Source organism: Varroa jacobsoni, unplaced genomic scaffold (genome assembly GCF_002532875.2).
Source record: "Varroa jacobsoni isolate VJ856 unplaced genomic scaffold, vjacob_1.0 scaffold_1109, whole genome shotgun sequence".
Lineage (NCBI taxonomy): Eukaryota > Metazoa > Arthropoda > Arachnida > Mesostigmata > Varroidae > Varroa > Varroa jacobsoni.
Window position 1 is genome coordinate 35329 of NW_019214011.1, and position 27823 is coordinate 63151.

A 27823-nucleotide genomic window follows, 5' to 3' on the forward strand; every position below is an offset into this window, starting at 1 on the left:
CAAGCGGCAAAAGATCCTGTTGTACGACACCTCTGAGGCCCTGGGTTGAGTTCTAAGCAATTATTTGTTTAAGACTAAGTGACGGATGTGAAAGAAAATACTATAAATTGTACAGAGCAAAGGGGTTCTTTTAGTATTCATGAAAGGTGTTTTTGACCATTTGAATTTTGCGGTCCTAATAGGTCTGCGGTATTACACGGGTAGGCTGTCATAACGTTTGGTTCACTGGCAAGCCAACTGTACACAAGTGAAATCCAACAAACGTATAAATATACGTGTGTCTTCAATATATATAATAACACGTTCATATCATCAGACGTAGAACGTACGCAAAATTGTCGTGTTACGGTCTTCTCGCGCGTTAGCTAAGAGTACGAAGATCGAATATTGCACGGCAGGATGCCAAGGGCTGGAGGCATCTATAAGGAGGAATATCTGATCAATGCAAATAACGAACGTCAGAGGCACGTGTCTGTCGTAAAGCGGGTCGATTTCTGCGAAAATATACGTGAATAACGCCAAACAACCGTTCGATGATCGCTAAAAGAAACGATAAATAAACATAAATGCAAGATAACATACGTCCAACGGTTTTAATCAGCATTACTATGGTTTCGGCCTGAACAAAATCCGAAGGCTATAAACAACTACATTCCTGTTTGTTTTTTCCAGTTGTATATTCGCGGTATGAAAGAGAAGCTGGATACACTTGAAAACGGAAAATGTGCTTAAGATGGCCAGCACAAATAATAAAGCCCAAACTTTACTGGGTCGGATAGGCGTTAGATAATCAAATACCCAGGTGGATAGAATATATATCGAATCTTCCCTTATGGACGGACTTCGTTCGAAGTGGAAATGGCAATATTGACATGGAAGCTCATCACAGGGACCTTGTACAGTCGTATCTATACGGTACTACAAGAGAGCGGCGCCGCGTATCTGTGTGCCGTTAGCCACTATTTTTTCCCCCCTTCTCTCGTACTTTTAACTAACATATAAAGCCTACGAAAAAAGTTGACATACGCTATCAAACATGTATCAAAGGAGAGGTCTGTGTCTATCATTGTTGATTTCATTAGTTAGAAGGGTCGGTCGGTTGAGACCCTGTAGCGTTCATTTGTACATATTTAATGTGTGATATATTATTATATTTTTTTAGCTGAACTTATTTTCTTCATGCACCGACACGACGGTGCATAAGTGATAGATATATCCTGGATCAACTCCTTGTTATTCGACTGTAGGTATAGCCAAATTGCCGGCGCATTCGGGTTAAGGCAGACATAAAATAGAATTCAGATGTATTGGCGCCTGACGGTGGTCACCGATTGAACGGTCACTGACATTGAATGCTCCTTTTGTGAACGGTTCTTTTAAAGGTAAACAAATATTGCTTGCATATTATTTTCCATCATTCTTGGAAAAATGTTTAGTATTATTTTTAAATACCTCATTATTGAAGATTTATGCCGAAAAGCGTAAAACTAGATTACTGTAAATTAACTCCTGTGTTTTTCTGAAGCTGTAGCTTTTTTCAAAGTAAAAATTTCTGAAAGTCTCGAGAAATTCCGTATCTGGCCTGAAACGTACATATAGGCATGCTGCCTGATAGCAAGCAGACCCGAAAAGGCTGTATATGATATTATTGCGCATTCAGCTCCAAAAAAATTGACCATATGGAAACCGCATGAATTTTACTACAAGCTACGTGAATGACCGTCATTAAACCTTACAGCTTAGAAATAATATTGTTTTTCTCATAGTTTAAAATATAATAATATTTATGTAACGAGCAAACTGTTTAGCCCTAACTGCTCGCCCATATCCTCATTTGATTAACAGGTATGTTCTTTGCCCTAGGTACATATTCATATTACGCTAAGTTCACACCTAATATATATTGCAACGCTTATTGAGGTTCTGTTGCCTGCGACAGGTCTCTTCGAGCCGGTTAGCTTAATTAGCCTTCACTTGTGTTGCTCAATCTTGATAACTTTTACTAACACAAATCCTTGCTTGAGCATGATAGCGGAATTACTATGTTACAGAACATATACCCCATTTCCTCTGCGCGTTACCCTATACACATCATACAGAAAAACGCACATAGCTAGGCGCGACGCATAGATGTATGATGTGTTTTTCTGATCACGTCAGTGGAAGTAATTTATTTTTTTACCCGTTGCCAGGTAACGACTTCGGTCTGCACACAAGCTCAAAGACAGATCAATGGACAAAAGCAGTTGTTTACCCGATCAATGTCACGCTGCCGCAGCTGGTCTCTCGCTATGGGCTCAACCCGATTAGCCTCATAGGCACATAAATGCATTTACTCACATATCAACTACCTTTGTGCTGGTATAAAATAAACTTACGTTTCTTCTGTTTATCACGGTGTTGTTGAATGTACACGCCCGCTCGGGGCTTTGCATCGTTGCGGGGTCGGTAGACGACCGCCGCCCCCATCTGCAGCTTCAGTGGTCAGTGTGGGACTGATTCACGGAAATGACCCCATGCGACCTCTGCTTAATGTTGTTTTCCTGCGACGGCGAGAAAATTTGCTGTGTTTTGTCGTTCGTTCGGCCATTCTGTCTGTTTGTACCCACTGCCATTTTAGGATTCGTGCTGGCTCAAATATATCGAAAACGACATTTACGGAATAGGCTGCAGCGTATCTCACTTAAGTGGCCTGATTTATTCAGCTGCTGTATTTGCGTTTGCTGCTACAACCGGCCGGTTTCGATGTCATTTTAGCTTGCTATGGTGTCAAAGGGAAATCAGTCACGGATCCGATCAAAGCTGGTCTTTAAATGCAAAATTGAAAATAGCCACGCACGTGCATAGATACAAACGAGGACGCTGCTTCGACAAATCGTCTTATGAACATCGGGCAATATCGTGTACATACACGCATGTACATCGGTCTATTCGACGAGGATACATTCAGCTCAAGTAAACTTGATTCAAACATACAAGCCCTAAGATCGGTAAAAAGTTTTCAACGGTTTCTAATTTTGTAGTCTAACAGTTTGTAATTTGAAGAGTTAATTACGTAGTTTGGGTAATGAGTGGACTAAGCTGGCAGTGTCCTATGGTGATTTCCGAGAAGGTACCTAAAAAGGCTGCTTGTGACGGCGGTCGGACGCAATTAGAGTCCTCCCGAATGTCTATATTGATTTATTTTATTAGAACCTCTGTAACAAAAGAACAGTGAAAATTACAGGATCATTTAAGAGCGTTGATTTGCGAGCGGGACGAGGTAATCCAATTAGAGTTCGAATGGCAGTACGCTGGACGCATTACAGGATTGCTGAACTATTTTTAAAAGTTTTTTTTAAAAAGAAATTGTGCTGTGCCAAACCATGATGGTGTACAAAACTATCGCTTTCAGACAGAGACCCGAAAAAAACACGAGACGAAATAAATTGCACAGCAATAATGTATATGTAGCATTTTGGGCATAATTTAAAGAAATCCCTAAACTAGTCTAATATCTGGTTAAGTCTCAAGCGGTTATTTGGTATTTTGAGGATTATTTAAAGCTTGTAAAGAAGTAGATACCGTTTGATTTGAAATTTTTACAGGAAGGCCAAGTGTATCGTAGTTGCTTTTAGTGTTAGCCAGATCACTGTCAAAGTCTTCTCCGTTAGTGAATAGCTTGCAAATCTGCGTTACAATAGTGAGCTCATCATCATGTGATTTAGTTGCACACTTCTTAATGTGAAAGGGAAGTACATTGGTCTGAAGGGCCTAAAACTGAACCTTTTAGAGCCTTACAGTTTGTTGAAATGTTCAGGACAGCATTGCCAATGAATACAGTGAAATGAAGTGTTGATACTCGTATTGGCAAGCTATTGTATTGAACACGTTCAAAAAGTTTCGGACGGAAGGGTCTGACAGGTGAAGTGTCTGCTACTTTCCTATTGGTGGATGCTGCCAGCTGAATTCAGATGAATACCAGCACTCCACAGCGGGCACCAACGATTTTCATAATAGCCGCATTAAACGAGAGGAACACTTTTGGCTTTTTATTGCCAACGAGCTTCTCACCAAGCTACCATAAATACGCTACGGGGGCGGCGGCAGTCGAGCCTGGCTTCATCCATCGAATGAGACGAGAATTGCATTTGCAGTTGGATCCTTACAACAAAGGGTATAAACTTTTCGAAACGAAGATATGTGGACGCTATTCCGTTAAATGGCAACTGATGACGAAGCTGCTGCTGTTGACGCCACCGTTGCTGTTACTGCTGCTGCTGCCAACGAATTTTGGTCCCCACACTAAATGTGGTCTTTTTTTCTTGATTCTTCTCAGAAATCCCTTGGTGTTGTTGTTGATACTGCAATGAGTTGCCATTGCGACATTCCAGTGTCACGATGATAGGGTTTGTGCTTGGCGGGCCGCGCTAAGGGTCAGGAAAAACGGAAGAAACTCCCGTAATTTTCTGGTCGTGTTTTCAAGTGGGGGGTGAGGTACTTGTTAATGCAAGAGGAAGGACTCTACGATGCGGAGTTGATTTTTTACGGCGACAATAAATTCTCACTGATTTGCTACTACGACAACAACTATTATAGCTGACCGGTAAATGATAAGTTAGTTCAGCCGATTGGGCAGGGAATCTGCACCTGTTAGACAAACCAATTGATACAAATAGTGCGGCACCATAAAATGATTGAAATTGTATGTTCGATAATAGATACTGCAACGTACGTTCAGTATCAGAAGGACAATTCGTCTATCGGACAATTAGTTATGAAGACCGACGATGACTTCATAGAGTACCTGGTATGGTATCATGTTAAAGGATCACAATGCTATCAGCCTATGTGGGCTGTGTGATGGCAAAGATGTAATCAACATTACTAAAGTGTCCTTCGGTGCATATTGAGCAAAAAATCGTGGTAATCATCATATGCTTGCTACTGCATAAATTGCCACACGACATTTTATTTACAAATTAAAAAAGTAACATTGTCGGACTGTTCGAATATACAGAATTATTTTTTTGGGGGGTCAACGACCATATTGGATAGCGCTATTGAATTTTTAATGAAGTTTACTGAAGCAATTAATTCGTCGTAATTAACACAGCCGTTTATATGGACAGAGTCCAACAGTCTGAAATCAGTCTGTTGTATTACGAAAATCTGCATAAATAAGAAAAAATAATCAGAAGTGTGAGGTGTTCGATGACCGGTGACGATCGATGATTTGTGATTCGGCACATCAAACAGTTGTTCGCCATTTTTTGGCCTTAAAGAAGGGGAAAAAAAGATAGAAGATGCTTTTTTAAAAACTAGATGTGTTTACACTCCCCGCTAGTTCCCGACGTAAACGACGTCCCGACGCAAGTAACGTATTTGCCTTTCGATTGTTGAGACACGTCCGGACATAAGCACACGTTCATTTTGTCCGTACTGGCAGTCAGCCGTATGATGAAATCCCTGACGGCGGTACCGGACATTGAGCTCAAAACCAAGAAACTCTGACGAAAAGAAATTTCTTCTCTATTCAAAAAAGGCAAGTACGTACTTGCGGACCTTGTTTTCTTTCTTGCTTGATAGCCAAACCTCTATAATTTGACACAGATTTGAATATTGCTCTGTTCAATTTTTACTGAGATAAATTTTACGTTAAAGTGTAATAAACATTTACAAGAAGGGAAGAGAAGTGGATAATTACAAGGATACCAGCCAGTCATCTTTGCCGTCATCTTTCTTCAAAATCCACTTTGTACAGTTTCTTTACGAAGGCCGATCCTTTCAGTGTTTGTATCTATTCGCGCCAGTCTTGCTAGGCATATTTTGCAATAGCTTTTTCTATCGTGACGCTTATAGCAATAGACAGAAATATATAGGCCGGGAAGTGGAGACCTGTTTATAGTACATACGTTGCGTTGTCAATGTGGCATGACTACTAATGCGATTTCTCGCTTGCGTTGTCAGTATATTGTTATATATATTGTTATGCTCTTGAGAGCCCATGTTTGAACTCGAGCCATAACGATAGACCTATAACGAACGTATGATATAATCTATGTGCGGAGATGCCTTGGCTAGCTGCGATACAAGGCTGTATTTCTAGGTCTGGTAGAGATAATGATTATCTACGCCGTTACGCGCGTCAGAGATGTTTAATCTTGTGAAAAATCGCAAGGAGAAAATAATAAAAATGCAGAAGGGCACACTTGTCTGTGCAACACTCATGCCGCGTATGGGAGAAATTTACAAACTGGACGATGAATTCCCAACGGTAGTGGTTACCAGCTATATATGCACGTGCGAACGTCTGAATAGCCGCATATGGCTACCGATCTTCGAGGCTGGGCAAGAAAGGTCAAGGTTCGTTGAGTTATTATTCTACAAACACTACATATTTTTATTTAATTCTATCGTCGTCTGCGAGGTCTATTCGATAATAACAATATTTCTCCAGAAAAACTTATAAGAAGGGCATTCGAAGCGTGTTGCAGTTTGTTCGCTAAATGTCAGTTGTATATTTTCATATAAGAAGCACAAATATGGGAATTAGAGATCTAGAAGATCAAACTAATGATTCTATCAACTGCATAGGCCCAAGTCAGGCCAAAAGTTGTCATGAATATATATAGTCTCACGCTTGGTCCACTTCCGGCTGAGTATAGTGATCGAACCATGGCTTGTCTATGGCCACCGTATACTCTGGGCAGTTTTTTTTTTTATTATTATTGATTAAGGTTCTGCAAACTGCACGTAGAATCTGACACATTTTTTACTCATTTTTATTATACATGTATGTGTGTGTGTGTCAAGTTAGTCTTTCAGGCTGTATCTGTGCAAACGTTCGTTACTTAAAATATGTGGCTACCCTATAGGTGGCTAACAAACCGCGATTGATTAAAAAAGTGGTTCGTTGTAATACAGTCATCACTGGAAGTTTTTTTTCTGTCGGCGTATCTTTTTTATTTCAGATATTGATTGCGTACTAGCGTTGTGTCATATGAATGGCTCGGAGGTACGTAGCCGACTGTAACCTAGGTCGTTGTCCTACTCTCGAGTAGCGTTGATTCAAAGAAACTAACTTGGTATGACAGAAAGGATAGACTTACCAAAATCTATTGAGATAAGATAGTCGTGACGATGATGAGGTTTTAATAATTTGTATACGGCATGCGTGATTTTGTTTAGTTTCTGCGGTTTTGTAAATAGCTAACTTCAATCGGCGGCAAGTATCCCTGTCAGAGGAAACCATTTTCAGGCCTGAGTTCACTTTCTAAGGCCGAGTTTATCTTTTCGTTCCAAGCTTCGCGGCGTGCATCATGAATTGTTTGATATAACACCCGCAACAGACAACACAAACAATATCATTATGGTGTTGATGATGTCCTTTTTTCAAGTAATAGGCTAAAGAAAGACAGTACAAGGCAGGTTGTCGTGCTTTTAACGCGGTCGTGATGACCGGCAGCTTTACCGCACATTTTTCGTTGAACCACAGAGCCGGAACGCGGCTAGCCGGCTGGCCGGCTGGCCAGCTGGGTACCTTCTAGGGTGCCTAAACACAACACTGATAGCACAGTGCTGGGCATTCTGCCCGCTTTGTGTTAATAGCAGTATTTACTTTCCTACTTTAAAACCACTACGTTTTTCGCCGAACCGTTATCGGGACGTCGCTACAAAAAGTGCCACTTCGGTAAACGGTTACGTAAAGTTCAAGCTTGGCCGAACACGCTGTAGCGTTCGACCGGATTTGCGACGTCGATAAGAGGCATGAAGAACAAAAGAAAACATCTCTTGTTGTAACACAAGCTAACACAACGACAAATTTCGTCCCCCGATTTTGTCCGATAAATTGCAATAAAGTTTATGAAAATCAATGATAGAAAGATGAAGCGAAGAATCATGGACTATTGATGTCATCAATTTGCGTTGTTATGTATCGTAGGCGGGGCTCGAATCAGCGATATTTCTGGCATCTTTCAATCACAGACCCTACCACTAGCATGGATCAGGGTTAACATATTCTTTGTGCGGGGGGACGTTGTGGGTACCGTCAAAATGCATCACCTACCAAATCAAAGAAGATAATATATCGCTCCTGCTGTATTAACTTGTACCACCGCTGCCGTCTAAAGTAGAAAAGCGTCTGAATGTAAGTTTTCCAGACTTGCAAGCATTTTAGAAAAATGTACGATGAAACTACCTTAATTAATTATATATTATAGCGAAACTAAGTAAACGAAATATTGATGATGTAAGTTGATTGTTCGCTCCTCGTTCGGTTCAGTAAATATATAAATATAAAAAAATAATTCAAATATATGTTAAAAGTAACTCCGGATTATCATAAGAGCTTATAAAAACGACAAGCGCCCTGGTGAACGCGTTTTAGATGTAGACACCCTGTCGATATACTTTTCCTTGCAGTTATTTAGGTCGATGTCGGGATTCTTAAAGGATTAATGATGGATAACTTATGGAGACGTTTGATAAAGCTCTGATAGTTTCAAGGAGGAGACTCTGCTTGTCCTGTTTGTCCCAGTTGCTGTGGTTTAGGTGAAGAGAAGCAAATTTCAAGCTATTACTCTTGCGGGAGTACCAATGAACAGTAAAATAGCCCTCAGTATGTATATTCGGTGCGGCCAGCACACAATAACACGGTAAAAAGGCAATCGTCGTTGCCTAAATGAGTTTTTATTAACTAAGCCATAAATATTTAGTAAATTATCTTCATCTCATAATAACTGAGTTAAGAAAAAAAAAAAGAGAAAAAGGGGACGCGATGTACACTTCGTGTATATTGATAAGAGTAACGTCAATTTGTGCCAAAAAATGCGACGTAGCGGCCATATTTGAATTCCTATTGATCATTTTTGTAATCGAAAAAAATATCAGTCAGACATTTTATAGGGATTTTAGCAGGGCCAGTCAAGTGCTGCAATAACCGTAAATCAAGTAACAATGAATGATAGTAAATTAAACATCGATAATCCGAATGCTGACGTCAGATCTTTGTGAAAACACCAAAAGAACACATTTTCTTATGGCGTCATGGTCGACGGGTCTGATGCGATCTGCGGTTTGATGTAGTTCACCTTCGGGGCAGAGGAGTCCTAAGTATTAACGCATCTCACATGGGCATGTATTTATCCAGTTTCGGATATGTTTTATTTAGGCTGAAATGGCAGGAAAGGAATCTAAAAACATCAGTTTATTTTTACATATACATTAGATTATAGCTTGCAATTTAATGGACAAAAGTGAGTAATTTGGTGTTCATATAGTAATGAAATATATATATATATATATATATATATATATATATTAGATGAGCGGACGGAAACAAACAGCATGCGTACGCGGACAGACATGAACATCTATAAATACTGGGTGACTGATTTGGCACAGGCAGACCTATTGGGTCGTAGAGGTTGAGACGAACCAGCCTTGGGATGCTTTTGTCAGGTTTAGACAAAGGAAAAATGAAGTTACATAAATCTTACGAAATACATCAACCTAGCCCAGCGAGACATTGTTCAATGTATTTGTGATGCTAATCGGGTTAAGTAGGCCTGGCTTCTTTTTTTTTAGCAAATGTTTTATCCTATTTTAATGTATAGTGAAGTTTACATCTCACTACATTTATTGGGAATTTTTTTACAAACATGTACATTGTACCTCCAGTTTTGCCAAGCATACGCATTCCAGTGCTTATATATCGAGAGACGATATGCAGGGCGGAATAAAAGTCTAAGGGTCTTTGTTTTAATTTAGGTCATGTTTTACTCGTCTGCTATATACAGATATTAAATAACGATTCCCAAAACAAGTTATTTTTGAAACTATTAAGAAACTTTTGCCCCTTTCTATATATAAAATTCATTTTCAACTTAAGCTCAACATTTCAAAAGGAATGGCTGCGTTCAGTAAGGACTACCACAAATCAGTTAAAAATCTTTGTCTGCATTGACTCAATTAATAGATATTTTTTCAATAAAAATGTAATTTATTCTCCTTTAAGATGTGCTTCCCATTCAACCTTACTAACGTGAGCGGTCTAGTAGACGGGGCCGCAGCGCAATCCCGTCGTTATTCCTCAATCACGTTAATATCTCCTGAACATCGAAGCAATCACAGTGAAGTGAACAGCAGTAATCTCTGCACACGGATGTGCTGCTACCCCTGATGTAGCTGCCACTTTTGCGGGGGTCACCATACTGCCGCTAGCAGTATTTCTGCGTTTCTAGTGACAATATGAATGCAGCCGGGGGTTTTGGTGGGGATTCAGGGTGTGCGAGCGCCGCCACTGTGTGGCCATTTTGCGTCGACATATTGATGAAGACCGATGATGCGCCTGAATAAAATTTAGTACAAAAAATGCAATGTCTGTTTGCTAGGGCCGTCGACCCGTAAATGGCGAAACGGTTTTTCATATCTGGACAGGCGGGCTGAGGGAAAAATTTAGTGATGGCACGTCATTGCAGCATATTCATCAGATGGACATATACAGCCACTTATAAGACATTATGGCAGCACCTGACGAGTGTTTTTGTGTACTGCCTACTGTTAATGACACCGTAAGCCGTAAACACGTTGTTTCTCAGTGATCAGCGCGTGTACAGTACATAGCTCGGGTGACGAGAGAAGGTCGCTCGTGGGGTTGGGAGGTTTACGGCTGGTGAAAATTTCGCAGCAGCTGATAACAAGCGAAAACGATGAGGCTGATAATCAGCACTCAAACGAATTTCGCAATGCAATCTATAATTAATATTGTATTTGTGTTTTCTGAAAAGGACTTCATCCGGCCGATTTAGCTGTATACTCAAAAGTTTCCGGCATATTACAAATCATGGGGTGTGATGAAGCCTGAGAGCAAATTTTTCGGTGACAGCTGGAAGCGGGCAGTTATGTTTGCGTTTTTGGGTGCAAAGTTTGAAATATTGTTTTCTATTTTTCATTTAATAGTTGTACACCTGAGGCTCATATCGTTTAGTAATGTTGCATGGCGGTACCTGCCAGCTTCGAGGAAATTGTTTATGTACGATTCATCGTACCTATGCTGTTAGGCTTTGTACCCATGGCGTGTCAGGCTCGGTTTGAACATAGCGAATAGTATGATATAACAAACGACGTACTAAATACAGATGTGCCTAAGCTTTTTCGTAAAAAAATAGTCGTCACGTGCTATACTTAAATAGCATAGTTTGTTTCGCATTTGTCAACCGCGAATCGTCCCATAAGAACATATCTCGTAACAACGTATATCGACGTAGAAAACGTCGTAGAAAAAACAGAAGAGAACCGCAAAGCAAATAAGGGAAAGAAGCCTAGGGAGGACTGTCAGAAGCAGGACAAATTTTAATAGATATGGTTCGAGTGGATTACATGGATTAATCATTGCATTATTCGCTAAAACAAATACAATTTTTAATGCCTTGAGCGGTTGCCTGGAGCGTTAAGGGACTCGTCAAGGGGCTGACATAATGTCAGTGGAAATATGTAGCATAGCTACAGGGAATTTCGATAGCATACCTATTACTAGGCTGCAGATTGAAATAATTTCGAATTGTTAGCTTAGTATTCATGGAAAATTGAATCGCGACCTTATTTATTATTCTGAAAAAAAAATCAAAGGTACACCTATAAAATGTTTGCTTTGCTACGATCGATCGTTGATTCTGTAGGCATTTCCAGACATTCGACAATGCAGGAATTCCGTCCATTGCATATCCGTAAAACCTTAATACGTAACGAAGTTTAGACATGAACGAAATCGCCGATAAAAGTCATGCCCGCTATGTAAATATCGAGATTTTCTCTGATTTTCAGAGAAGAAAGACGCGGCTAAACCTCTTTACATTCATTGTCCAGTATAATAGCTGAAACCGTATAGCATCGATAACTTATTTATTATGTTTTCTAAAAGACAGCGATTTCTCTACCGAGACAGCTGCTAGTTCAGCTGCTGATTACCATATAACATACCTATTAGAGCATCGACGCAGGCACCTCTAAGTAAATCATGTTCAGGTTTTTAAGCTTTCTGTCCGTGTTCCTATTAACCTACACATATTGGTCGAACGGAGTCAGGTCGTGCTACAACCTCGCCATTAACTATGCGGTTTCAAGTGGGGTTCCGGCTCGTGTTAGGCCAAAGCAGACAACTATTGCCCCTCTGTTATTTCGCGTCGAACGGCTCGTAGCCCGAATGAGATTATCGTCAGCAGTGCAGTTCGTTGGTATCAATCTAATCTTCGTTCATGTACTTTACATTCATGAATGACTAAAAGGTACCATGCATAGCAGCCCTTTTGAATGATTTGTCATCGGTTTTGTTGGCGTACGACAAAGATCGTTACAAATCCTATTACCATTTCAATGTGGGCGTCTTTGTGCGCAACTTTTGCATATCTATTCGCTGTCAGCGATTGTCGAAGTTTGGAGCGCAGATAGTAAGCCTGAAGAACATTTCTTTTTTTGATAACCTCAGTATACTATAAAACAACGCAGCGTATCCGACTAAGGTATACTTTACGTTTTCCTAGCCAGATGTGCGTCCTATTAAAAGCTGTTCCTAACGCGATCAAGGTCCTACTGTTTAAACATGTGCCGAAACGTGTGATAATTTGAAGTTGCCAGCAATACGATGAATACGGTAGCTAAAGGAAGCAGTTTCCTTATTGCGGTGTGTGACAATGGCCAAGCTATTTTGGCCATAAAAAGCGACCATTGCACGCAATAATGAGAAGTGGAAACTGACAGCCGTCTATTCTATACGAAAGCAAACTTTGTTTAATAAAGCCAAGTTCAGAGGAATAATTGTCACTAGTAGTTTGGCATGTCGACGTGCAACGAGACGTGCAACTACGCGGTTGTTTCACGCCACAATCAAGATCTTCGAAACTGAAAAAATGCCATAAACTAAATAAAATTAACGGTGGACGCCATTAAGGTTTACGACAATTTTCGCGAAGATAGGCTAATTTGTTTCGCTGAACTTCCCAAATATGCTCCATATAATAATATGAAAACCAAATATGCTCAAATTATACTTCAACTATTATCTATAGATACAAGATATGGCTTACTACTGTATATTTGTGTGTGTTTAGTGCTATCAGATAATATATATACACATGTATATGTATAGAAAATCCATAAGTGCTCATTGACGCTGCTATGTATGTATATTACATTCATTTTTGATTGAAACAAAACTTTATTCTAACAAAGCATGCGATTTCTACTAGAAGTAAATTGACGAACCCACCGGCTTCATAGTTACTCCATGTTATAAGATATCGTGAACATACGACGTAGCAGGATCGACCTAAGAACAGTCGAAGGCTTTTTTACATGCGTCTTGCGTTTAATTGCCTTTGAGCTCAGCTTGGTTCTTTTATTAAATTATTAATTAGAACAACACTTATAGAAACCGCTAGAAAGTACGCCAACACCTAGAGTAACGGTATAATTACAGGGTGTTCGATAGTCATTTCTGCAGCCGTAGAATAATTCGAAGCCGCTGTTCGCACAAGTTTCCTAAATTCATGTTATTACATGACGCACTTACACAGTACGAGAACACTTACTTTGTGTCACTTCAGAGCCAGAATCAGAATTGAACTTGAGTTCTGGATCTTTTCAATTCAACTTGAAAGGAAAGAAAACTAACCTTGCGACAACTGTGGATCTTGTCTTCTTTTCTGGCAGAGGCGACGCATAAAGCTGTGAATAGCAGCGCCTCTAAATTCTCGTCGTCCTTACCGAGTTGGTGCGATTCCGTCGAAATTGGTCAGTTCGTCATGATCTCCAATCGGCGTCGAACCCTCCTCCTCAAGGGGTTCGTACTTCTGTTTGGCTCGTGGACGGTGGCGTCGTTCGCCTTCGCTGTTCTCTCGTCCAAATCGCGTGCCACCGAAGTTCTCGAGGCATCAGCGCTACCTCAACTCTTTCTGCCCCATGTGGTAAGTTTGCACGAGGATTTCCCCGAAGTAGCCTGTTACTATTACTATAAACCATAGGTCCGCGGGGAACGGGTATTTGACTCTATACGTATGTTTTTCATCCGATTTAACTTACATCAAAGTCTCTACATTTTCTCGTCAGTGACTTATATAGACAACGTAGAAACAACTGTAGAAACAAAGCCAAAATATGTTATTGTAGGAACAAATTAAATTGGCTTACACGAGATCCATGTTGGCCTGAGTAGTGCAGAGGTGGGCGATGTTCTAAAGTGGTAGCCGTTATGAAGATTCAAACAAATACGCGAACATACGTACGAGTCTGCTTTGTGACTGTTTCGTTAGGAAAACCTTAATTTCTTGCGGTTTCCCTGTCTTTGTTAATGCTGTTTGCTTGTTTACTTAGCGAACCTTTTGCAGTACCTAATCAGTGTATCTAGTATTCTGGATAATTACTACGAGTACCCAGTGGCTGTTTTCTTCATTTTTCTGAAGAAGTGTCTCATAGCGCGAAGCGTAGCGAATGCTTTTCCGTCTGCTTTGATTCGATTGTTGCTCACATTTTTACGTTCCGCGAATAAAATATATACCACACAATTACTATTACACGTAGTACTTATAAACGTTTACTGTATTCACTTATCCGCATGTACGTACACCGTATTACAATTTTCATACGATGCAATGATTCATCCATTGTAATATGTTATGTACAATGTTACAAAGCCGGTGCAAATACTCTGCATTAATCCCTGAGAAGCATTGACCTACCGTTCATTACAAAGCCTCGTTCAGAAATGGTTCGGATGATGGGATGGTCAGTAAATGCTGGTCAAGGAAAACCTGATGCCCTAAGGCAGATGTATGTAATATTGATAACAATGTAGAAACAGTGCACTTTTCATTGTTAGTCAGAGCACACATACATGAAGCTCTTCGCTATGCCAAAATATATATATTAGGCGGCCGTTACAATAACGTCCTTTTTATAGCAAACAACTTCAACTATTTACAGAATTAATATACATAATTTCTGCCCCAATAGAGATATGTGGTTTTTGCTTCATCTCTCTATATATATTTATCTTTTCTAAAGAAAAACACCTCAGAAGAAAATATGAATAATTTATATTGATTTAATTTCAGCTAAAATCGATGTAATACATCATTAACACACGAAGAACTAACGAAAACTCGGCTTATTTCGTTTTCTTTATGCTAGAACTACGAGTGGACTAGAGTCGAATTTTTCTTACGTTAAGGTAATGTCGACTTTTGGTAACACGAAAGATTGCATCCTGCGGTACATGACACCTTAGAGGCAATTTTTGCCTCGTATATGTCGTAGGGAACCAATTATTGGGTTCGATTTTTCCACAAATTTCCACTCTGCTATCTGACAAAGTATGAATTTCTCAACGCAACAGATAGTACATACAATACCTAATAAGATACTAGGCTCGATAGCGAACCTCTAAAGTGAGACAGATACGTGTTGGGAGTTAGTATGAGCTATAACGGTATTGAGATTACTATTATCACTTCGCCGTTGGTAGCCTAGGTTCGAACCCAGTCAGAGACAGGCCTCGTATGCCGCTGACAACCACGCATCCGATGAAGTGCTTGACGGTGATACCGGACGTAAAACAAAAAACATAAAGGCTGGCATAGAAGGCATAACGTTTCAGTAGAATCGTAGAAAAAAACAAAAGAATAGTAAACGGTCAATCGGAGGACGAAATGTCATTTTTCATTTCCAAGTTCCTCTTAAAGGTTTTCTTAGTGAAGTCCATTAGAAGGTTCTTGGTTCTCAGGAGGCAGATAAAGGACAGCCGTTCGTTGGCCATCGAAGACTACGGCAGAAGTTGCCTTGGCACGAGGACGTATCGAATCAGAATAGCCGAAACGGTGACACTGACAACGAACTTGAGGCTTTAGAGGACCGAAGCAAATTGGATGATGCTAACCAGTCGCGAAAGAAGTCGCCATCACGCAACCCGAACGGACCCGGCGAAATGGGCCTGCCCGTGAAGTTAAAGGACCTCACAGCCGTCGAAAAAGCTAAGGTATGGGCGTCAGCAAGCATATCTCTCGTATACTACTTATTTTTACGACAGGGTTACGTCCACCAGCCAAAGCAAATATAGTATCTGATTTTTAGAATCAGCAAACCATTGGAAACATTAGGTCACCCAATATTGTTCGTGCCATTTAAGACCATGCCAGTATTAGCCGGAAAGCTATGCATTCTTGTGTTGAAATCATTTTAGCCTTAATCATGTGTACTTTGTCCTATGTACATCTGAAAATTGCGATACGACTTAAGAAAAGAAAAAACTCCAGTGTAAATTTAGGAAGCTTTAGAGCCCATTCGTGGCCTGCTTTGAACTGTCAGTCAGTACTTTTATATAAGAATTAATTTTTCAACTGGCGGTCGCTACGGGACATAGAGTAAGCTAAATTCAAATAAACATAATAATTGATGTAAATTAGCAAAGAATCATTTGCCAATTTAACAATCCAAAATATAGACTACTCGTAGAAAGCTAAATAGATGTGCAAATATTTTTAGGCAACATAAGACGGGGCATTTTTTTTTGGTATTCATAGTTTGGTAGTTTAAGTTCTGGAGCATTCTGTGAGCATCTACCATACCCACAGCGTCTTACGGAGTAAGTATGACTGGGTGTAAGTTAACCTCACTTGATTGACTTTTCAACGGTGCGCATTCGTTTCGCCAGTGCTCTAAATGGCGGTTTTATCGTTATGTCACTTTTAAATGGGGAGTGCAGTCTTTACATGCTAGAAAAGCTGTGAGGATATAAAGAACCTAAAACTTTTTTTCTAGTAACAGATCTGTCTTTCTAAACTTGTCGTGTTGTTTTTCTGTAATCGTAAGGCAACACTTCGTAAATAAAACCATCGAAATAAGCGCAGTGGTTCTGAAATTGTATATAATCAATACGATACGTCATAACTAACAGCCTCATAAAGCAGACGAATTTCTGTTCGCAGCCTTGTGTTGCCGCTATTGAACCTTCCGATCGCTTACCTAGTACGAGGCTTAGGTATTGTTGAAAGGAACGATTACATTTTGTAAAATAACCAGAAAATTTCGATAAAAAATGTGTTGTCATAGTAGTGTGGTGCCAATCGTTGCCATTACAATGGCCGCGACATTTATAGCAGTCTCACTGGCTTCGGCAAAACATATTGCCAGCAACGTAACAGGCTGGTTGACAAGCGCCATGTTTCGTGCGACGAGAACCCTTTCATGCGCGATAACCGGCAAGCCTGCCTTGATCGAACAAGCGAACAGTTCCTCTTGTACAACGAAATTGCCACGATTAATGATTGCGCCATTGTCATAATACGACGGGCAGTAGGATTGCAAGTAGGCATAGCTAGGTAATTGTAGATTCTGGATCTTTGGCCAAATAAGCGTACAGTTGAAGGGCCTTTCACGAACGGGAGCACGCTGTTCGATACCACTGCTGCCAGCAGCGAAACTATCGCAAGTGCCCGACGCTTTTTCGACGCCGACTACGAGACGGTCAGATGGCCGGCCGTTGCAAAGCACAGCTGAGCTCAACCGATGAACCATTCACACAGACGCCGTAGACGGTATCTCGCCAACAACGATCACGTTTGTCCATAATGACATGTTCCTTTGTTCGATGAGGTGGAGAAATTTATGAGTAAAAAATCATCGTTGGCTGGGGCGACTTCGGAAAGGGAACGACGGGGGAGGAAAGGTTAGGAGGGGTGAGGCAGAAGAATTGTATAGTTTGAATACGCTGTTGGCGTCGCTTTTCTCTGACTCCTGCTGGCGCTACCGATACCGGTCGTCTAGCGGCAGCGACTTCGAGAGGCAGCGTGGACATCGGTGCAGGATCTTCCCGTAGTGGATAATTCGATATCAAATGTCATGAAAAGAGGCGGCGTTTTCTGCCACTTTTCTTCTTTCATCGCTGTTGTCGACTTGCGGGTTGGTGCTGTTGCTGTTTTTGTCGTCATGGTTTGGCGGGTTACTGTAACTATAAAATTAGCGCTATTTGCTTATGATGGTGGTAGGGAATCGCTGATGTAAGTGCTCTGTGCAGCATTTGTCGGTAGAACACCATGAGGAGATCGAGTATAGGCAAATGTGCATTGTGTTACACCGTCCTTGGACACATGGGTGTACATATTTGGTAGAGATGGTAACGATGACGACAATAAGCGATGACAGATGCTGTTCATTGCGACAGCATGTAATATTAACAAGGCCATTTTGTATGAATAGCAATGTATTATGAACGAACAACGGCGTTTTTCTTCGTTTCGCAAACTTCGAGTATTATAACGTTGGCATGCACAAGACGGTGCGTGCCTATATAGAAGAATAGTGAATAGCTATACAAATATACAATTATAATTTTCCTGGTAACTCTGTTTTCTATAGATGTGTACACGTAAATGCGTTCGTACGCCCTGACGCCATTCCAAACAGTGATAACGCTAGTGCCAAACGGAAGCTTGAAGTTAATGATTTTCATCATACCTAGCCAAACTATAACGTAATTTCTTTTGACCGGCTAGTCTCTATCGAAGTTTGTAATGATCCATATTTATTATTAGCCCATTTCTTGAATGAATATAATTTAGGCCTGTCATGCGCAATTTTTCGCGTATTTTCATTGTACTCCATATAGAAGTAATGGCAGTAACGCTTCGTTTTAACAATTCGTGTCTGATTTGGCGCGTGATTTGAAATCTCGTTGAACGTTACGACTTTCAAGGGAATACAAATCGTTCCAGACTCATTATGGAAATCGCGATAAGGCAGATCGCTTGACGTTACAGCGAGCCAATGGTACCGCCTGATGATGAAGCTTACTATTTAGAAACGACAGTATTAAACATTATTCCTATCATGGTATGAGATCTTCGATCGTCATACGCCAGCCTGAACGATTCGAAGTTTAGAATATTGTATCATACTACGTAATAAGCGGCAAACGGTAATTTTTTGATTTCAGAAATTGCTTGCTAGATATACGTAAAGTGAACACCACAAATAGCATGTCTTATTACAATAAAACCAATCTTAGGTTACCTACTGCGCCCTATCTAGTACCCCTAAAGGAGTGAAGGCCCTCATTATTTGAAGGGGCCAGTAAATCCGTTGTTTGCGCCGTTTCAGCAAACGCCAATTAGATTCTGGTCTAGATTCCAACTAGAACAATGAATTCCTATTGAAATTGTCCCTGCTTTGCCAGTGATCGTTTATTCCACCCTGTGACCTTTTACGAGCCTGTAGATCTATATTACCTTTGAACTCTACTCTATTTAATGGCCGACAGTTTATCTGTGATATTTATCACTTTCACAATAAGGCGTAAGTGGGTATATAAACGTTCTAATGCGACATGATTTTAAGATGAGTTTATAGTATTTTTCTTAGTTAAAGTTAACGCGCTTCGTATTTATTTCCTATGGAATGATTCCGCTTGATTACGGTTAAAAAATTACTTTAAGCAGCATCACTATCTTAATCATTAAACAAGTTATTGTCAGCAAAGCTTTTACTGCGTAGAAAATCACATTAAATAGCATTCCAATGAAGGTTACGTTGCTTAGAGCTTAGAATGTATATATACATCTGGCATTTTGTTTGCATAGTGCATAGCGCTAATTCTGCACACGATTCCTGCATTGTTTCAATAGGAGAAGCAAGGCTGGAAACAAAATGCGTTTAACTCATATGTGTCGGACCTAATTTCCGTGCATCGTTCCTTACCTGATATGCGGTACCCCGAATGCCGGCCAATGGCCTACCTCAAGGATCTGCCCGCTACTTCAGTAATTGTGTGCTTCCACAACGAGGCGTGGAGTGTCCTTTTGCGTACTGTGCACTCGATTCTGGACCGATCGCCGTCGCCTCTGATCAAGGAAATCATCCTAGTTGACGACTTTTCGGATATGGAACATATAAAGGTTCGCGCTTGTACTTTCATTGTGCAAGTGGAACTACGTGGAGGAAAGCGGAAAATTGATATTGTTGATTGCCTATAAATTTCAAAAAGACCTTGATTTTACTTTATAACCAAGATGACCTACGAAGCTATAAAATTTCATAAGTGCATGTAGGTATCAGCTAGGCTTCTATCCAAACATGATACTAATGAATTCTGGAAAAAATCAAATTCGATTCAATCTTTGAGTAGATCACACACTCAATAAGTTTGCTCTACGACATGCCTTAACTTACAGAAACCTTTGGAAGACTACATGGCCGATTACCCGAAAGTGCATATCGTGCGAGCAACAAAACGTGAAGGCCTAATTCGAGCACGGCTGCTCGGTGCACAGAAGGCCACAGCTCCAGTTTTAACGTTCCTCGATTCGCACGTTGAGTGTACCGAAGGTAAGCCTGTCATAGACTGGATTTGTCCGAATCGGCCGCTAAAGCAACGTTACGTGTGAGTAGATTCTTTCAGACCTTGTCGTGCAGTTACAGTTAGTTACCCAACGACAAATATCATAGGCTTCCGGCAATGTGCCCGTATGCGTGTGTGTATGCCATGTTGATAGAGTAGGCGTATGTTCCTATTATTCCCCGTTGTTCCCGTATTGAGAACCGTCGCGGCCTTTGCTAGCCGTTTGCGCACTGGACCATCATCATCACTTATTGCTATCCGTTAGCGTAAGCTGAAGGCAAAAGATAGTAGTCGCCTAGCCGGCGAACTATATTTAGCGAATGCCCGAAGCCCTGCACTACCTGGAGCCGATGTAAAAACTTCGTGACATCCAGCCTCTCGGTGTCGTAGGCGCTTAACATACGAAGCTTAGCTGGGATATTGGATTTGATCATCCTTTGTCCCTAATAGAAACTGCTCGTGTTGTCGCAGTGGGTCAGCCAGTGCAGTAATAGTACGTTATTATAGAAATTGAGAACCAGCCACTTTCCCAACTATGTTGAAACGTAGTAAATGGTCGGTTAGTATTCTATTATCTATCTAGCCAAGTTACGTTATGTTTGTAGGTTGTAATTTTAGTAATCGTGTCTGTCTGTAGTATAGGTTTTGTTAGCGACAACATAGTATGGCAAAATTACAAGTGAATTCGGCGGATATCGAGGTTGTGACCTTTGAATTACGCCCTAGTGGGCAAAATGTGACCAATAAATACATTAATTTTCTACAGACCTGTGATTAAAAACCGGTCAAATTTACTCCACGAGAAATTAGTTGAAAAAGATAAAGAATTTTGTTTCAAAAAGTAATTCTCAGTGACCAAACTTTTTCTCGAAGGCAACAACTTTGCGGAGGTTTACTGAAGATTGGTGAAGACGTTAGACGAAAGTACAGTACATAAATGGCGCAAACGTTTCAGGCACGGAGATTGAAGTGCTGAAAACTAGCAAGGGGTTAACCAGGTGTCAATTTTTAAAAACAAGAATGCATGGGCACTGCCGAGTAGGCTTATTACGAAAGCAGAGCTCGGAATCTAAGGGCTTTATTAGTTACAACTCGCACCTAACTGATATGTAACGTGTTACAGAATTATAACCGAATTATTGAATAGCGTTTCCTCGCGTACTTACCTCAGGCCAGTTAAATGAGTGTGGTAATACGTACAATTTTCGGAACTTGAGAAAAACTTTCCCGGAGCCTTTGGTCATCGATGTTGTTCTATTTCTACTGACTGCTGCAAAAAGACCAGGCTGACACGAAAGCATCGTTTTAGGGCAAAAGTGGTTTAATGACGAGAAAATTCGGACGCAAGGTGATGCCAGTACTTGCAATGGACAGAGGGGCATCTTCGGTTATGCAGCCCGCTATCTCAAATACCCCAAGGGACTCATAAACCGATAGCACAGCAATCGAAAACATGCAGTCTCGTTAGTTGATAAAAACGCCAGAGCTCGTCGCTATTTTTTGTTAACCTGCTCAATTAAGCAAAGGAATATACAATGTCGGCTTCAGCCCGTTTATTCTCCCGATAGAAATCCGCGTGACTACAGGGGCTTTCTATGCTCTAAAAAGGGTAACTAGTGGGTAGACATATTCCACCGTTAGATTACTACGAAAAGTCGTAAATAAATAGCATATGGGGCCCTAATAATAGTTATATGGCCGAGCAGGGGCTGCCAGAGCGCGGGAAAAGGTGTACTTCTAGCGAATATTATCGTAAAACATTCTAGCCTAACTTGCCTTAAAAACTATTGGTATTATTAATTTGCAAGACTTTCGTTCGACATCGTCTACGGCTAAGTCTCGAGACCTGTCCTTTTTTTGCTCATTTTAGCACAGGAAACAGCCTTTAAATCTCAGATGTAGCGATACGTTTTAAGGGATAGGACTGACAAGGTTGCCTGAATCGGAACTCGCAATCAGATGTCAAATAGCTGAGTAAGTCTTAGGATTATATCATAAGTACACAAAAGTTGTCTGCAACATGTGCGGTTTACGGACGACCGTCGCAAATGATACTCATTCATGAGGAGTGAGCACGCAACGTCTGTCAATTGTTCACTACGTAAATTGAGCCTAACGGAGTCCACTGTATAGAAATGCGTTCCCATTATCCCGAATCCAGTAAATGATTAACATTTAGTATTGTAAATATATCTTCCTACACACACAATCTTTAGCCACTCTAGCCACGTTTCGATTGGTGTAATAAAATGGGGGCTGGTTTACAGCTTTCCAAAGTAATGGAATGCTCGTTGTTCGACAGTGGCGACGCAAAGGGTCTCTTTATTGTTCGAGAAGCAGAGTACTTACGTCATTGGAACACATATAGTTAGACTTTCTTAGAGAATCTTAGAATTCTTAAACAATGTTTACAATTAATCCTACAAAAAAAAAATACAACTTTCACACACTTGGCGCTAGAATAACTGTGAAAAATAAAAAATATCCCTAATTCATACTAAAAAAGTTATTCGAATTTAACTAGTTCAAAAGTTATTCAATTTTAAATCCCGCCTAATTCACTGGTAACAGCGCATTAATTCATTGTATGTTTTTTCTAGCTAGACAACTTCCAAGTCACAATTTAAATTATGGAGTATCGTTCGAGCGTTTTTGTCCGTCTTGAGATTGAGCGCCTTGAAGATTCACTACTATTTATGTTTTTCTCACAAATGCTGTACAGACGCACAGAAAACTTCTGCCGTTTATAATTGGAAAAAATCCCCAAAGACGGTCCTGTCATTTTCTTTCTCAAAATGTCTAGTTACGGTAAAAGTAGATAAAGTTCATAAAAGGGAGGGTTCAACAAGATTTCTACCTAGCAGCGGTAGCCATCATATCGCCAAGAAACTAAATATCTCCAAGCGTTATCTAATAGTTTGAGAAGGTTGGTTACAAAGAGCTCGGTGCTTAAATACCACGCGAATAGAGTTACCTCAATCTTATTTCTATCTGTGAACCTCTATGGAAGTGCGAAATCGAGGCAATGCGGTCGATTACGAAAGACAAAAAATTGATTAATATGCTCCACGATCTCGAACGTACGCTAAGAAAAATGATGCTATATGCTGCCGCCTGGCAACATGATTGACTCAGACCTCCACTATTAGCAATTGGCATAGTTACAACAGGCAGCTGAAAACGTTCGATCGGTACTAGTGAACAGAAAAGGTGTCGTCCTCTGCCGTAACAGCGCCAGGCTACATGCATCTTTAGCTGGCCGGCAAAGACTGAAAGGCCTCAGATGGCAAATCTTCATGCATCCCCCGAATCCTGAACTATCAAACCATCATCTGTTTTAGTCCCTGTAAAACAATAGTGCTTGAATGAGAAAAAAAAAAACGTAGAAATCACCTGTCTCAATTTCTGTCAAAAAAATCTTAGAAGGGTTACGGTATTAGGCCTACGGTGTTACCAGGAAAACGGAAGGACCTCATCGATCAAATGAGGCATACTGAGTCTAGCAATTTTATTTAAAAATTAAAACAAATTTGCTTAAATTTTCGCATATAAATAGTCTTCTGAAAAGTAGTTTGTTTTATTGGTACTTCCACGTTCTGAACATGCGATTTTCTAAGTAGTGTCTTGCGTTATGGTATTGTTTCTTAGGTGGATGAACTATTGCCACTCAGCATTAATGAAATACAGTAAATATGACAACATCTGTTGAATTTTGTTCAAATAGTCCTACCTAAATATACGTTATAATAATTCTGAAATGCTTGGCTTTGTAAGTGTTTTTCAACGTTTAATATAATTATTGGATATTTGCACGGAGTACATTGATCTTGCATTGCGCGGCTGATTTACCTAAGATTGAGCAAGCTAATTATATGCACGTCAGAATTACGTAATTCTGAAGGTATTTTGTCTGGCTCGTCTCGGTTTAGATTTTTGCGCTGTACAAGGACCCACTATGGCCTATTCGAATGGTTGTTGTGCATGATTGTAAAAAACGTGATCGATCACTTTTTTCCTCCTAAGGCTGGCTGGAGCCGCTATTGGATCGGATTGCACGTGACCCGACAACGGTCGTCTGTCCTGTCATCGATGTAATAAATGATGAGACGCTCGAGTACAATGTGAAGGAAAGTGCCGAAGTAAACGTAGGAGGATTTGATTGGAGCCTTCAATTCTCGTGGCATTCTATTCCAGATCGGTGAGCGAAATTGTGTATTGAAAAATCGGAAGCAGATCGATAGTTACAGGGAATACACTGGTCAAGCTTGCTATTTACATTTTTGCGTACATGCCGGTGTGTGTGTGTCACTCTGGCGTAAGGTATGTATATTTCGTAACCGAAAATAGACCCAATAAATTGTCGATTTTAATATTTATCTCGTTTGCAATCCTTATTGCACAAAACACAACGTACGTTCAGTAAAATGGCACGGCGTATAGTTTAAATATTCTAAATTTAGTAATAACGAAGAACGCTTTACGAATAAAACGATGTTTTTTTTATTATCGTCATCGTTCCCGTTCAGTGAAGAGGAGATTTTTGAACGTATTGATTGCGCCGAAATAGCAAGTGGTCGCGGAATATCTTAGAAAAGCCACGTCGCTGAGGACAGGACGATAATCGGTGATAGACAGCGCGCACGCATGCATATCCGTCAAGGATACCATGATCACTTTTGGGGATAGTCAGTGTAGTTAATTAGCAGTTTAATGGCATATTAATTGAGTTCGTTTGAGTTGGCGGACACTTGCCGATAGGAAGTTGGGCCCACCGTGAGTTAAACTTGATCTATGAAAGTTAATTGACAGATTGGCGTTTATTGGTTCTTATCCTTTTGAACGAGGTAGACTTATGTCCTGAATGATCCTGCTGTTCGTTGACTTACTGGAATATACGCTATCTATAGTAAATGCGTTATTGTATTGCAATATATCTATTTAGACTACAGCGTATTCTCTGTCTGATACATTATCAAGTATGTGTGTGTGTGTGTGTGTGTGTATTAGGAAATACGCTCAATCAAACAAAAAAAATGTTGTCTAATGGAATTGGTCATTGTGATTCCAGAATAGTGAAAGCTGGATACAAGAAATGGATGCCTGTTGAAAGTCCAACGATGGCGGGGGGTCTTTTCTCAATCGACGCTAACTTTTTTCGAAAGCTCGGAACTTACGACTCCGGTTTTGATATCTGGGGAGGCGAAAACCTCGAGCTATCCTTCAAGGTAAATTAGTCATGCCCGTTTTTAAATTAGTTCCTTTGTAGCTGGTTGCTCTAAATATATTTAAATTTAATCTAGCTCTACCTACTTTTACCAAATCTGTTTTACTAATAGGTAACGTCATGCCGACAAGTGGAAGCGGATTCATTTTAGATTCATTCGCAATCCTTGCTTTTTCTGACCAGTTCACTGTGGCATTTGTAGCTAAATAGGGAGACTTTTCTAAATACAGAATTGATTTGGGATGATTGGCAAAATATACAAAATCTACTTGACCACGAGAGTGTACTATTAGATGTTTTCCTATTAGATCATTTCTATCATACAATAAAGATGAAAAAAGTTAACTTTTTTTCACACGATTCACTGGTAAGGAATATTAAAGCTAGCATTATTTCTTTCTACAGTAATCCTACGAATCCTACCTTTTTACGATGAAACTATTACATTGTACAGTCATACATACAACTATATCGATGTGTAAACAGATGATTTTGAAAAATCAGTAACAATTATTTCTTACTCGATCTGGTTTGGGACGTTCGCAGACCTGGATGTGCGGCGGTCGTTTAGAGATAATTCCTTGTTCGCATGTAGGCCATATCTTCCGCAAAAGGTCACCGTACAAGTGGCGTTCGGGAGTAAACGTTTTGAAAAGGAACTCAGTCCGTCTGGCGAAGGTTTGGTTGGACGATTTCGCCAAGTACTACTTCGATCGTATTGGCAATGACTTGGTAAGTAGAATCATGTACCCGTATTGATTGATAATATTAGGATTAAGTTCGAATGAATCTAAGTTGTTGCCGAATTTACTAACAATAACAAACTTTGCGAGATTATTCAGCAGCGTTCATACACATTGGCAAGTTAATACACATTGGCTTTATATGTATGTATGTATGTATGTATGTATATTAATACACATCTTTCGGCAACGTTATGACGGCATTTGATGAAAAAAAAAAGTAAATTGCAGTAACGAACATTGAAGTAACAAGAATGTGCACCGTAAATAAGCTTTTTTAAAGCTTGCCCAAAGCAGGTATGCTCCAACCAACGCGTATATTCTGATGCTCAATATAATAAATGCGTTGGCTTCTAACAATCTACGGTTTGAGTTTTCCCAAAGGATTACTGAACTTCCAGTGCTAATTTCATTTCCAAATAGACGATCCGGCGAAATATCAATACAGTTATTTCTCGGCGGGGAATATAGAGGATGTTAGGCAGTACTCACGTTGAGCTTGATATGTTTTTTCATGCTTAAGCTTGAACATGTAGGACAACCACCGATGATTTACCGAATTGTGATTCAGTTCCACCATTGGGTGCAGACTGGCTGGCAATCGATGAGGTCAACGTGTGGATGTCACCAGGCCCGAATTCATGACTGCTAGTTGTTTTTTTGCAAATAACAGTAAGCGCTCCTACTTTACTACCCAAAGCCCTGGCGTACCGCATCACTACTACTACTACTACTGCTACTAACGGGTACCAACGGAGAAGATTCATAGCTTCTTCGAAGAAGAACGAGGTTCAAACAGCCGTCCATCAATAAAGTTTCTAGCGACGATGATGATGATGATGATGACCATCTGAGGCGAATTTGGCTCCTGTTAAGCTTAGCCTTGCAGATGATGCCCTCACGAATTCTGCAAATGGGAAGTTGCTTAGTCTTTAAAGGCCGCAACCGATGTAACGTCGATGCATGCTTTTCCCATAGTAGTCTGGACGCAGTTAACTTCAGTATGGATTGCTAACCTAGAGAGAAGCACTTATTTATCCTATGTTTACGTAATCTTTGCGCTCGAGCCAAAAATAGGTTACCAAAAGTAGGAAAAGTTCACCCCATCATATAGATGTTCGTATGATTAATGTTAATATAAATCGCACATTGCGCAATACTTGGCTAGCAGAATGAAGAACACGAGATTTGGTCAAATCATCCGGACCTGCAATAGCAAAACTCCTTAGTGTTATTGATATGCCGAAAAAGCCACTCAGACCTATGCTAATTGTTGCTAATACATTATTTGTGTACATTAAATTGAAAGTTAAATTAGCAACGCGTGTTTCAGTGAGGGGTGTACTAGCAGCTGTGGAGCTCTACTGGGCAAGGATTTTTTTCTTTTTTTTTTGTTGAAAATTTGGGAAATACAGTTAACGTACGATCGAACATCACTAAAATACAAGCTCGTTCATGTAGGCCAAGTGAGGCGATAGACCCCGACGG

At 40.2% G+C, this 27823-nt stretch overlaps 1 protein-coding gene across 5 annotated transcripts in view; it reads left to right on the top strand.

Moving 5' to 3' along the window:
* The window catches only part of LOC111266705 (putative polypeptide N-acetylgalactosaminyltransferase 9), a 54236-nt gene that overhangs the window by 19030 nt on the left and 7383 nt on the right, over window positions 1-27823 (top strand). For all 5 annotated transcript variants that reach the window (XM_022844421.2, XM_022844416.2, XM_022844418.2 and 2 more), the window contains 7 exons: window positions 13693-13946; window positions 15761-16012; window positions 19656-19925; window positions 20202-20355; window positions 24392-24566; window positions 25437-25593; window positions 26139-26324. In XM_022844421.2, the coding sequence (XP_022700156.1) occupies window positions 13785-13946; window positions 15761-16012; window positions 19656-19925; window positions 20202-20355; window positions 24392-24566; window positions 25437-25593; window positions 26139-26324 (1356 nt within the window). In that variant the 5' untranslated portion in view covers window positions 13693-13784. The remainder of the gene's footprint in view (window positions 1-13692; window positions 13947-15760; window positions 16013-19655; window positions 19926-20201; window positions 20356-24391; window positions 24567-25436; window positions 25594-26138; window positions 26325-27823) is intronic.